Source organism: Phyllobates terribilis, unplaced genomic scaffold, assembly GCF_046119375.1.
Source record: "Phyllobates terribilis strain yellow unplaced genomic scaffold, ASM4611937v1 Scaffold_2__4_contigs__length_985480577, whole genome shotgun sequence".
Taxonomy (NCBI): Eukaryota; Metazoa; Chordata; class Amphibia; order Anura; family Dendrobatidae; genus Phyllobates; species Phyllobates terribilis.
This window is the reverse complement of record NW_027362762.1, coordinates 661,554,262-661,568,423: the sequence shown is the minus strand read 5'-3', so window position 1 is coordinate 661,568,423 and position 14,162 is coordinate 661,554,262. Positions and strand designations below refer to the sequence as shown.

Below are 14,162 nucleotides of genomic sequence, written 5' to 3'. Positions count from 1 at the left end.
ACTGGTCACAATTGTAAAATTTGGCTTGGTCATTAAGGACATAATTGGCTCGGTCACTAAGGGGTTAAAATGGGTTGCCTTGTTTACAAATCTATCATTTAATATCTTTATGACTTAGCCAGAGAAGAAAGTTATAAAAAGGTTAGTCTCTTTCTGTTAGCAGAGTATTAATCCGCGTGACATCCAGAGTTTAGAACACAGAATGTAGGCTTATTCATCTCCAGCATAGGCACAGCATGGAGTCTGGTGTTACTGCAGCATGAGGAGAACAAATCATATATCAACAACACAGGAAGAGAAGGAGGGGGCATCCTGTCTGTGGGAGTTTTTTTTTTTTTAGAACACAACTTTGTTAACAACCTCACAATATGCACAACATATGAAACAGCATAGTAGTTGTTGCAATACACATACAGATTAATATGTATTATTCCAACACCCCCACTCAACAACTACTTATCCTCTTAGTCCCATTGTGGTTCTCAATTCTTGGAACCTAGCTCGTGGCAATGGCTTTGTCATAATGTCAGCTACCATCTTATCAGTTTCACAATAGACAAACTGAATTATGCCACGATCTATCAAATCACGTAGATGATGATGTCTGACGTCAATGTGCTTGGTTCTAGCACTGATCTTTTCACTGCATGCAAGTTTAATGCATCCTTGGTTGTCCTCATAAATCACCGTCGGCTGAGTTGTCGGTTTGCCAAGATCGTCCATCAATTGTCTTAGCCAAACAACCTCCTGGCTTGCATAGGCTGCGGACACATACTCCGCTTCTGTAGATGACAAGGCAACAGACACTTGTTTCCTACTAGACCAGGAGATTGAACTTTCTCCAACTTTAAACAAGTATCCACTTGTGGATTTACGATCACGTGAATCACCAGCCCAATCCGCATCTACATAGCCGGTAAGTTCTAGATCTCCTGCTGCAGATAGTTTTAAATTTACATCTTGCGTTTCTTTCAAATATCGGAGAAGTCTCTTAACAGCATTCCAGTCTCTTTGGCGCGGTTTTTCCACATATCTGCAAAGGATTCCAACTGTTGTTGTGATATCCGGTCGAGTCATAGTTGATATGTATAGAAGTGGTCATCTTCTCCTTCCAGCTTCAGGTAGGATGGTTCCATTGGGGTTGATATACCTTTGGCCTCTGACATTTTAAACTGATTCAGAATCAAATTAATTTTTGCACTTTGGTTTAGAAGAAAACTTCCATCTTCCCCTCTCTGGATTTGGATTCCTAGATAATATGTCACACTTCCAAGGTCTTTTGTTTCAAAGTGCTGATTCAGAATTTCAGTCATTTTTCCAATTTCTGCGTCGTCTTGATGAACAACAATCACGTCGTCCACATATAAGAGAATATACAACCACTTTCCATCTGTATATTTTGTGTATAAGCACGGATCTGCTTGACCTCTTTTAAATCCTTCTTCCAACAAGACTTTATTCATCTTGGTGTTCCATGCTCTTGCTGATTGCTTAAGACCATAGAGAGATTTTTGTAGTTTGCAAACAAGATTCTCTTCACCTCTTTTTACATAACCTTCAGGTTGAGTCATGTATAAGTCCTCCTCAATGTCACCATTTAAAAAGGCAGTTTTTATATCCAAATGTCTGACATACATCTTTTGTACAGCAGCTACAGCTAACAAAGCTCTGAACGTGGTCTGTTTAGCGACTGGAGCAAATGTAGCATCGTAATCTTCGCCATACTTTTGAGAATATCATTTTGCGACCAACCTTGCTTTGAATCTGTGGACTTTACCTTCAGAGTCATATTTGGTTTTGAAGACCCACTTGCACTTGATTGCCTTTTTGCCCTGTGGTAGCTTGGTGAGTTTCCAAGTTTGGAGTTGATGAAGCGATTTGATTTCCTCATTAGCGGCATCGATCCACTTTGTTCTTTCATGGACAGGTAGTGCTTGCATTTCATCCCATGACTGCGGCTCTGACTCAGGTAGTGTCTTGACAATGTAGGATAGACGTTTAGCTGGTATACCTTTGTTTGATCTTGACGATCTCCTGATTTCAGATTCACCTGATTTTTCTGTTGTTCCTTCATTAGTTGAAGAATCCAGCCAGACCTCTACATCCTCCTTGTTGCTGTCTTGTAATTGTGACTTCAGCTGGACTACTGGCGTGATGTCACAAAACTTGGGTGATAGAAAGTTCTCATCAATCACTACATCTCTACTTATTGTGACCTTGTTTGTTTCTGGGTGTAGAATCCTATAACCTTTCTGGGTTTTGCTGTAGCCTACCAGGATACCTTCCTTAGCGTGAGCTTCCCACTTAGTTTGCTTTTCTTTGGGAACATGTACAAATGCTTTACTTCCGAATATTCATATGTGATGTAGTTTTGGCTTTCTGCTATTCCATTGCTCAAATGGAGTTTTCTCTGTAGCTTTACCTGGTAGTCTGTTCTGAAGATAGCAAGCTGTCATGATTGCTTCACCCCAATATGCTGTGGGCAGATTTGCATCAAATAACATGCTTCTTCCACTTTCACATAGTGTTCGGTTCCTTCTTTCCGCGACACCATTTTGCTCTGGGTTGTACGGTACAGTGGTCTGAAATAGGATTCCATTTTTCTTTAAAATGCTCTGTGTCTCATTACTTGTATATTCAGTCCCATTATCTGCACGTAGAATCTTTGGCATTCTTCCAAATTTATTATATACTTCAGCTAGGTATATTTCAAGTTTCTCTGGAACTTCCTTCTTGCTGTGAAGCAGGTGGACAACTGTATATCTTGAATGATCATCAATAAATGTGAGAAAATATCTCTTCTTCCCTGGAGTCAGAGTGCTCATTGGACCACAGACATCTGTGTGTATTAAATCTAGTGGCTGTGCTGTTCTTGTACTAATTCTCTTAGGAAAAGCTTTCCTAGACATTTTCCCTTTGATGCAGCTAGTACACTTCATTGTCTGGTTACATAGATCAATTGTAATATCCTCAGCTAGCTGCTTTTGGACTAACTTTCTTATTGCTTCTGGGTCTCTGTGTGCCAGACACCTATGCCACACATGAATACAGTTTTTATGCTCTTCTTGTTGCGCTGTATACACACACTCTTTGCATTTCAGCTGATAAAGTTCATCTGTGATGTTTCCCTCTGCTAGTGTGTGACCTTCCTTTGAGATGATGCAGTTATCATGCTTAAATGTAACTTCATTTCCTTGTTTTGTGAGTTTCTTCACAGATAGTAGATTACTTTCAAGACTAGGCACATACAGCACATCCTTTACTGGGATCTACCTGCTTTGTTTTGGTGAGATTTGACAATCAATATAGCCATCTCCTATGCCTTCTGAAGTCATGTACTGACCATTAGCCATAATCACTTTCTCTGATTTACTTTGGTCAAGCTTAGAAAAGAAGTCTCTGTTATTAGTCATGTGACTAGTTGCTCCAGAGTCTATACACCATGCATGCTTTGATGTATTTGCACTGACAGTAAATGCAGTTTCAGTATTCACAGATTCATTTTCTCCAGATACAGCACTTTTAACCCTTTGATGACTGCTTTGCTTTTTCAGCTGATTCAAACAAAAACATTCACGTGTTTCTTTTATGTGCTTCCTGTTATCAGTTAGGTTTTGTGTCTGTAAAGCAGATTCTGTGTTGCATTTCCTTATGTTCATACCTTCTGCCTTTCGCTTATATTCATCTATGAGCTTCTAGTGCGGTTACAAGCGTATCATAGCTCTCTGGAAGGCCACTAAGCAGTAATGCGGCCACATGAAAGTCCTTTAGATCTTCCCCAATGACTCTCAGGCGTTCTACAACTTCCAGAACACTTCTTATGTAATCCTGCATATCCTGACCTTTCTGTAGCTTAGACTGGTACAGCTTTCTCATGAGATAGAGCTTATTGCTTAAATTTATCCTCTCATGTACCTTTTGCAACTGCTCCCACATTTCCTTTGCAGTATTACATTTACACACATGCACAATCTGGTCATCATCTATACTGAGTGATATGGTACTTTGTGCTTTCTGATCCATCTCTGTCCACTCCTGTGGCACTGGGTCAGGTTTAGGCTCCTGTGTGTATTTCCACGTACCTTCTCTTGTCAGCAGCATTTTCACTTTGAATTTCCAGGATTGATAATTCTGGTTAGTGAGACTTGGCACTGTAAATTTCATGGAGCTGCTGCTGCTGGTGGCCATCTTTGCTTCTTCTCAGTTTGCTGTCTTTCTTTCTTTTCTTTCCTCTGTGTTCTGGGGATCTGTGACTCTGGGGACTCTGGTACATCTGGGCCCATAACCTGTTAGCAGACATCCAGAGTTTAGAACACAGAATGTAGGTTTATTCATATCCAGCATAGGCACAGCATGGAGTCTGGTGTTACTGCAGCATGAGGAGAACAAATCATATATCAACAATACAGGAAGAGAAGGAGGGGGCATCCTGTCTGTGTGAGTTTTTTTTTTTTTTAGAACACAACTTTGTTAACAACCTCACAATATGCACAACATATGAAACAGCATAGTAGTTGTTGCAATACACATACAGATTAATATGTATTATTCCAACACTTTCTCTAGTCCCAAAGGACTCAATGTATTGAACAATCAGAACATTGATTTGAGTGGCCATCATAGAATGCTTCTTTTTCCCTCTGTTGGTGCTGCAGGGGTAACCAAACACTTGCTGACTTGCTTTACAGCTGAAGGCTGGGGGTCTTAACAACCTAAACCCCCTTTTAGATGAGCCACTAATTAGGGAACGAGTATTTGTAGGAAATCATTCCTGACTATTGGCCTGTCTAAACAGGCTGGCAAACACCCGATAAAAAAGTAAAATGCTCGTTTGTGGGATGCAATAATTTTTAAGCAGACTTAAAAATCATTGCTATCGGGAGCACATGCCCTATGTAAGCAAGTTATGTGTTGGGCACAGAATTATAGTATTAATTATCATTTTGTGAGTATAGAATGTTCATTGGTCCTTGAAAAATATTTAGATTTGAGAGTCCTCAGTGGTTGATACCTTTTAATGGCTAACTGAAAAGATGGTAACAAATTGCAAGCTTTCGAGACTACTCAGGCCTTTTCATCAGGCTAACATAACCCAAAATCTGAAGTCACATATTTATGCACAATAGGGCACAGAAATAATGCAATAGATGAGACAGGTGATGAAAAGCAGAGCTATTACTATGGGAGAGATAAACATTTCTAGCTGTAAATATAGTAAAGAGATAGATAAAAAACCATCAATGGGTTATATAGATTGTGCCATGTAAATCCAGCAAGACCTGCTTAACAAAAATAAATTGTAAAAAGTTCCTTTAAGGGAATGTATTACAAAGAAACGATTACAATATTAAAATAAAATGAGGGTAGTTTAGCCAGCACAGTTGGTTATCACAGGTAAATACTCTGCCTTACTAATATTTTATGTTGAATTTTTGCTATCACTATTCAAACATTTTTCATTGATAGATTTCAATCTTGATATTAACTATGGAAGCATTATACTTAAATGCTCCATTAATCTCTAGCAAGGTTGTACCTAAAATACCTCAAGGTGAAGTTGTAAGTAATTATTAGCTTCCAAAAATGTTTCCACAAATGCTATCACATAAATCAGTCTTATCAGCTGGACACCGGAGTGGAATTTCTATACCAGCCAGATGAGGACTATGATTGGTAGAATAGTGAACAACAAAGAAACCATAGGACTGTCAAAATACTATAAGAGGGGAATTTCAGATGATACTACTCCAGTCTGACAAAGGGACAAGAGACAGAGAACATGAAGTGGGTGGTGATCGCTTTTCTCTGCCTCCAATTGGCAGAGGGGCTGGTAAGGTGAGTGCCAGCGACATGTTGTTATTATTATTCATTATTATAGCGCCATTTATTCCATGGTGCTTAACATGTGAAATATATTTTTAAAGGGAATCTGTCAGAATGATCCAACCCACACTCAAACTGTTTATATGATCATGTTGATCTTAGAAAGATAATGACATCCACACCATTACTGATGCAATCTGTTGCTCCCTAAATTGTTGTTTTAATTCATATGCAAATGAAGCACAAGTGCTCTTTGTGTGTCAAAGCACTTCCCAAGATTGGGCCTCCCTAGTAGAGATGAGCGGTGTTCGACTAGAACTGTTCGCCAATCTCAAATTCGAGCTGTTTTGGGCGGTGTTCGAGTTGTTCGACGAACCCGAACGATTTGCAAAAAATTCGGCTGTTCGAGGTTATGTTCGATAACTGTTCGTGCACCAAAAGCGTGTCCTGCATGTCTGGCGCTATTTAGAGCACCAATCATGCAGGGATTGTCTGCCACTCACTGTAATGCCACAGCCATGGTGGTTGTGGCATTACAGTGATTGCCCAAATCGATGGGAACAGTGCCAACAGTGAAACATGAAAAGCCGGCAATTCAGCAGCGGCATACACCTGTACCCGACAATTTAGAACCGAAAGAATAGAGCTTCACACATAGATTAGATAGATATAAACATGTCAGCCACATATATACGAAGTACAGTGAAAGTGCTGCTTACTGTACTTGTCATTTAGCGTAAAGGATTTATCAAAAAAAATAATAGTGTTTTCATGCACCGTCTCTTTAAAAAAGCCGGCCGGCAATTCAGCAGCGGTACCCGACAATTTATAACAGACAGAATAGAGCTTCACACATAGATTAGATAGATAGAAACATGTCAGCCACATATATACGAAGTACAGTGACAGTGTTGCTTACTGTACTTGTCATTTAGCGTAAAGGATTTATCAAAAAAAATAATAGTGTTTTCATGCACTGTCTCTTTAAAAAAGCCGGCCGGCAATTCAGCAGCGGTACCCGACAATTTATAACAGACAGAATAGAGCTTCACACATAGATTAGATAGATAGAAACATGTCAGTCACATATATATGAAGTACAGTGATAGTGTTGGTTACTGTACTTGTCATTTAGTATTAAAATAAAGGATTTATTATTAAAAAAATTGGCGTGGGGTTCCCCTTAATTTTAGGCTCTAGCGGAGGTTAAGCAGACGGCTGGGGCAGATGTTTGAAGCCTGGGAAGGGGGTAATACCCACGGAGCTTCCCAGGCTACTAATATCAGCCCCCAGCTGAATACATAGCCTTTACTAGCTATTAAAATGGGGGACCCCCCCAAAAAAATGACGTGGGGTCCCCCCTAATTTAATAGCTAGCAAAGGCTAGGCAGACAGCTGGGGGCTGATATTAATAGCCCAGGAAGGGAGCCATGAATATTGGCCCCCTCCCAGGCTAGAAACACCAGCCGTCAGCCGCCCCAGAAATGGCGCATTCATAGGATGCGCCAATTCTGGCACTTAGCCTCGCTCTTCCACGCTGCCCTGGTGCGGTGGCAGGGGGTAATAGGGTTGGGGTTGATGTCAGCTTATAATGCCAGCTGACATCAAGCCCAGGTTAGTAATGGAGAGGCGTCTATAAGACACCCCCATTACTAACCCCATAGTCAAAGTTAAAAAAAACACAAACACCCAGAATAAAGTCCTTTAATTGAAATAAAGACACAATCCTTTATTGTTCTAAATTAAACCATACTTACCGTCACGCCCATTCCAGCTGAAGCCAACGATCTCCTGCAATAAAAGAAAAATAATAAAGCAACCTCATCCTTACCTTTCCATGGTTCCCACGACAGCTTCAGCTCTGCTACATCGAGATGACAGGCTGGACCGCAGCAGAACGCTGCCATCCAGCCTGTCATCCCGCAGACACTGAGAAGCGCAGGCTTGCTTGCGCTGCTCAGGGTCTCTCTGTGACGACATCCAGATGAGCCGAGTTCATGTCCAATGAACTCGGCTCACCTCATGCACGTCACTGACAGCGTGGGAAAATTCTCACGCTGAAGCGGTGAGTGCAGGAGAATTCTCCCACGCTGTCAGTGACGTGCATAAGGTGAGCTCATGTCCAATGAACTCAGCTCACCTCCTGCACGTCACTGACAGCGTGGGAGAATTCTCCTGCACTCAGCGCTTCAGCGTGAGAATTCTCCCACGCTGAAGCGCTGAGTGCAGGAGAATTTTCCCACGCTGTCAGTGATGTGCATAAGGTGAGCTCATGTCCAATGAACTCAGCTCACCTCCTGCACGTCACTGACAGCGTGGGAGAATTCTCCTGCACTCAGCGCTTCAGTGTGAGAATTCTCCCACGCTGAAGCGCTGAGTGCAGGAGAATTTTCCCACGCTGTCAGTGACATGCATGAGGTGAGCCGAGTTCATTGGACATTAACTCGGCTCATCTGGATGCCCTCACAGAGAGACACTGTGGAGCGCAAGCAAGCCTGCGCTTCTCAGTGTCTGCGGGATGACAGGCTGGATGGCAGCGTTCTGCTGCGGTCCAGCCTGTCATCTCGATGTAGCAGAGCTGAAGCTGTCATGGGAACCATGGAAAGGTAAGGATGATGTTGCTTTATTATTTTTCTTTTATTTCAGGAGATCGTTGGCTTCAGCTGGAATGGGCGTGATGGTAAGTATGGTTTAATTTAGAACAATAAAGAATTGTGTGTTTATTTCAATTAAAGGACTTTTTTCTGGGTGTTGTGTTTTTTTTAAATACTTTACTAGAAATTCATGGTGGTCATGTCTAATATTGGCGTGACCCCATGAATTTCGGGCTTAGGGCCAGCTGATAATGCCAAGCTGGCCCTAACCCCTTTATTACCCAGTGAGCCACCGCATCAGGGCCCTGGATGAGTTGGGTACAGCGCCAGAAGATGGCGCTTCTATGAACGCGCCATTTTCCAGGGTGGCTGCGGACTGCAATTTGCAGCGGGGGTGGCCCAGAAAGCTTGGGCCTCCCTGCGCTGCGGATTCCATCCCCCAGCTGCCTAGTTGTACCTGGCTGGACACAAAAACAGGGCGAAGCCCCACGTCAATTTTCTTTAAATTATTTCATGAAATAATTAAGAAAAAAAGGGCTTCCCTATATTGTTGTGTCCGGCCAGGTACAAATAGGCAGCTGGTGGTTGGGGGCAGCCCGTTCCTGCCTGCTGTACCTGGCTGGACACAAATATAGTGCGAAGCCCCACGTCAATTTTTTTTAAATTATTTCATGAATTTCCTGAAATAATTAAAAAAAATTGAAGTGGGGCTTCGCACTATATTTGTGTCCAGCCAGGTACAGCAGGCAGGAACGGGCTGCCCCCATCCACCAGCTGCCTATTTGTACCTGGCCGGACACAACAATATAGGGAAGCCCTTTTTTTCTTAATTATTTCATGAATTTCATGAAATAATTAAAAAAAAAGTACGTGGGGCTTCGCCCTATTTTTGTGTCCAGCCAGGTACAACTAGGCAGCTGGGGGCTGGAATCTGCAGCGCAGGGAGGCCCAAGCTTTCTGGGCCCCCCCCCCGCTACAAATTGCAGTCCGCAGCCACCCCGGAAAATGGCGCGTTCATAGAAGCGCCATCTTCTGGCGCTGTACCCAACTCATCCAGGGCCCTGGTGCGGTGGCTCACTGGGTAATAAAGGGGTTAGGGCCAGCTTGGTATTATCAGCTGGCCCCAAGCCCAAAATTCATGGGGTCACGCCAGTATTAGACATGACCGCCATGAATTTCTAGTAAAGTATTTAAAAAAAACACAACACCCAGAATAAAGTCCTTTAATTGAAATAAAGACACAATTCTTTATTGTTCTAAATTAAACCATACTTACCATCACACCCATTCCAGCTGAAGCCAACGATCTCCTGCAATAAAAGAAAAATAATAAACCAACCTCATCCTTACCTTTCCATGGTTCCCACGACAGCTTCAGCTCTGCTACATCGAGATGACTGGCTGGACCGCAGCAGAACGCTGCCATCCAGTCTGTCATCCCGCAGACACTGAGAAGCGCAGGCATGCTTGCGCTCCTCACTGTCTCGCTGTGACGGCATCCAGATGAGCCGAGGTCATGTCCAATGAACTCGGCTCACCTCATGCACGTCACTGACAGCGTGGGAAAATTCTCACGCTGAAGTGCTGAGTGCAGGAGAATTCTCCCACGCTGTCAGTGATGTGCATGAGGTGAGCTCATGTCCAATGAACTCAGCTCACCTCCTGCACGTCACTGACAGCGTGGGAAAATTCTCCTGCAATCAGCGCTTCAGCGTGAGAATTTTCCCACGCTGTCAGTGACGTGCATGAGGTGAGCCGAGTTCATTGGACATGAACTCGGCTCATCTGGATGTCGTCACAGAGAGACGCTGAGCAGCGCAAGCAAGCCTGCGCTTCTCAGTGTCTGCGGGATGACAGGCTGGATGGCAGCGTTCTGCTGCGGTCCAGCCTGTCATCTCGATGTAGCAGAGCTGAAGCTGTCGTGGGAACCATGGAAAGGTAAGGATGAGGTTGCTTTATTATTTTTCTTTTATTGCAGGAGATCGTTGGCTTCAGCTGGAATGGGCGTGATGGTAAGTATGGTTTAATTTAGAACAATAAAGGATTGTGTCTTTATTTCAATTAAAGGACTTTATTCTGGGTGTTTGTGCTTTTTTTAACTTTGACTATGGGGTTAGTAATGGGGGTGTCTTATAGACGCCTCTCCATTACTAACCTGGGCTTGATGTCAGCTGGCATTATAAGCTGACATCAACCCCAGCCCTATTACCCCCTGCCACCGCACCAGGGCAGCGTGGAAGAGCGAGGCTAAGTGCCAGAATTGGCGCATCCTATGAATGCGCCATTTCTGGGGCGGCTGACGGCTGGTGTTTCTAGCCTGGGAGGGGGCCAATATTCATGGCTCCCTTCCTGGGCTATTAATATCAGCCCCCAGCTGTCTGCCTAGCCTTTGCTAGCTATTAAATTAGGGGGGACCCCACGTCATTTTTTTTGGGGGGTCCCCCATTTTAATAGCTAGTAAAGGCTATGTATTCAGCTGGGGGCTGATATTAGTAGCCTGGGAAGCTCCGTGGGTATTACCCCCTTCCCAGGCTTCAAACATCTGCCCCAGCCGTCTGCTTAACCTCCGCTAGAGCCTAAAATTAAGGGGAACCCCAAGCCAATTTTTTTAATAATAAATCCTTTATTTTAATACTAAATGACAAGTACAGTAACCAACACTATCACTGTACTTCATATATATGTGACTGACATGTTTCTATCTATCTAATCTATGTGTGATGCTCTATCTTTCTGTTCTAAATTGTCGGGTACCGCTGCTGAATTGCCGGCCGGCTTTTTTAAAGAGACAGTGCATGAAAACACTATTATTTTTTTAAATAAATCCTTTACACTAAATGACAAGTACAGTAAGCAACACTATCACTGTACTTATTATATATGTGACTGACATGTTTCTATCTATCTAATCTATGTGTGAAGCTCTATTCTTTCTGTTCTAAATTGTCGGGTACAGATGCTGAATTGCCGGCCGGCTTTTTTAAAGAGACGGTGCATGAAAACACTAATATTTTTTTTAATAAATCCTTTACACTAAATGACAAGTGCAGTAAGCAACACTGTCACTGTGCTTCTTATATGTGTGACTGACATGTTTCTATCTATCTAATCTATGTGTGATGCTCTATTCCTTCTTGTCTAAATTGTCGGGTACCGGTGTATGCCGCTGCTGAATTTGCCGGCCGGCTTTTTTAAAGAGAGTGTCTTCTGAGCAGTTTGTCAGCTTTTGGACACCTTTGCAGGTGTTTTCTATGTGTTTCTATGTGTTTTTGTTTGCCTGCCATTGGTTTTAACGGTGTTCGACGGTGTTCTAAGGTGTTCGACGAACAGTTCGACGAACAGTTCCTCGAACATCCCGGTGTTCGACGAACCGAACCGAACCCGAACACTACGGGGGTGGCTCAACACTACTCCCTAGTTCTTTTCCCCACCCAGCCCTACCTTCCTCCGCTTGACTGACTACTCACTTGCAATATTGTCAGGCCAGTGAGCTGTTAATCAAGCAGAGGAGGCGAATAGAACAGGGGAGGCAATGGCTTTGGAAGTGCTTTAACATGCCAAAAAGCACCTGAGCCTCATTTGCATATCAGTTAAAACGTTGATTTTTAAATAAGGGAGCAACAGATTGTATCATTAAAGTTATGGAGGACATTATCTTTCAGAGAGCAATCTGACCATATAAACAGTTTGGGAGTGGATTGTGCTGACAGATTCCCTTTAATGTCCTTTTGACTGTATACCAGTTATATTGTAGGAGTACTTTTATTGGAATGTATCATAAGGAAATGATTTACTGATGAGCTTCCTAATACAGTCTGTTCTATTCTGTAGAGACCACAGAATCGAAGAAATTATCAAGAAATGTAGATGAAAACTAAAAGTAGGAAAAGGGAAATTAAATTAGTCATTGGTCTCTAAAGGGTTATTTGAATGGATTGGAAAATGTAATAAACTAAGAATATGCAAACAAAAAAATGCACATATTGTAATTTCTACTACTGTAGAATGATTATATAATCAGGTACAAATGGAATTATGTTCTATATCCTATAAAATTGCTGAAACGTGTCTGTTTTTCCATATACAAAAGGGTGGATCAACTGTGAATATTCTCACTATGCACTTATATTAAACTATTAGGCTGAAAATAGCTAAAATTTTCTGCAAGAAGTTAATTTTTCTATATTTCATAGTGATATTGAAGATGATCTGACTTTAAAAACCAATTTGCAGTTAATGGCCAGCTCTTAAAGAGAACAGAGTATGCAGATCAATGCATTTATTAGGTGAAAATTCAGGTCTTAGTTGCATATTTTGCAGCCACCTAGCAGCACTTTTCACCACTAACAAACACCAAGAGGGTTCATGCACCATGCCATTCAGATTACACAACCAGAGTAAGCCAAGGGAGTAAACAGGTCAAGACGGTTATTAATCTCAGAAGCTATTCTAGCTATGTGGCCTTATACATCTGGCTATATATGTTCTGTACATTAGACATACTTGCCAACTTTTCCAGAAAGGAGGCTCCTAGGTAAAGGGAAAACCAGCAGGACTCCTGGAAGAGGTGGCAAATCTTCAGAGAGTCACAGAAACCTCCCAGAAATCAGAGTTTGGCTACGGACCCACTATCAGTATTTGGTCAGTATTCGATCAGTATTTTTCCTCAGTATTTGTAAGCCAAAACCGGGTGAGGAACAATCAGAGAAAAAGTATATAAGAAACAAGTCACCAATTCTGTATTTATCACCCACTCCTGGTTTTGGTTTACAAATACTGAGGAAAAATACTGACCAAATACTGATAGTGGGGCCATACCCTTCCTCCAACCTTTTTATTTCCGTGATGCCAAGCTCCAGAGTTCAGAGATTAATTCTGCTGTCGCTTGCCAGAATAAGTGGGGAGGGGGGTGGCAATAGTTCCGTAAATAAAAATTTGGCAGCACACGTTTCACACCGCAATATCCCATTTCGCAGAGGTCAATATTTAAAAGTCGTTAAGTATAGAATTAAGGTACATTTTAGTATTTATTGCTGTATCATATTGCCTGGCTGAGAGAGAACAGCACCTAGGAACCTTAAGGGGGATCTTTGCTATGTGATCTGACAGCAGCATTATATAGGAGCTGAGACCCTGATTCCAACGATGTATAACTTACTTTATTTGGTGCAGCAGTTGTGACAGTTTTCTCTGATGCAGACTTAGCAGAGTTTGGGATTTTGAGCGCTGCCCACACTACTGACAGCTTTCTCTGTACAATGTATATGGACAGGGAGCTGCTAATCAGTGCTGGGGGCGTGGTTGGACTAGCAAGCACAAGGCAGCTAGTCAGATAGGGATAATCTTTTATTGGATAAACACTCAATTTATTGAAACACAAACACACAGCCCAGTAAGTGACACAAACCTGGAATCAGGGACTAAGCTTCTACATCATGCTGTTCTCAGGACATGTAGCAAAAACCTGCTGGCAGATTCCCTTTAACTGTTCTGCTCTCTAGTAACAAAGGCCATGAGGGATCACTGGTTGTCATGTAGTGCATTGATGGATTGTTTCAACAGGCCAAGAATCACTTTGCCTAGTATTTTGATATTCGGAAACGAACAAGAGACAGCAGAATTTAATGTAAATTAAATTCTATACAATCCAGCACCTCCTTAAAAATCCAAATCTTTCTTTATTCAAATGCAATGAAATACAAAACTTTTCAGTTCTTAGTTTTGAAAACAACTACCATGACGAAA

The 14,162-nt window shown here is 42.2% G+C and overlaps 1 protein-coding gene across 1 annotated transcript in view; it reads left to right on the top strand.

Annotated features, from left to right (window-relative positions):
* The first annotated feature begins 5,677 nt into the window (after positions 1 to 5,677).
* The window catches only part of LOC141223199 (gastricsin-like), a 31,113-nt gene continuing 22,628 nt past the window's right edge, over positions 5,678 to 14,162 (top strand). The window contains exon 1 of the mRNA XM_073666804.1: positions 5,678 to 5,835. Coding sequence (XP_073522905.1) covers positions 5,780 to 5,835 — 56 coding nt within the window. The 5' untranslated portion in view covers positions 5,678 to 5,779. The remainder of the gene's footprint in view (positions 5,836 to 14,162) is intronic.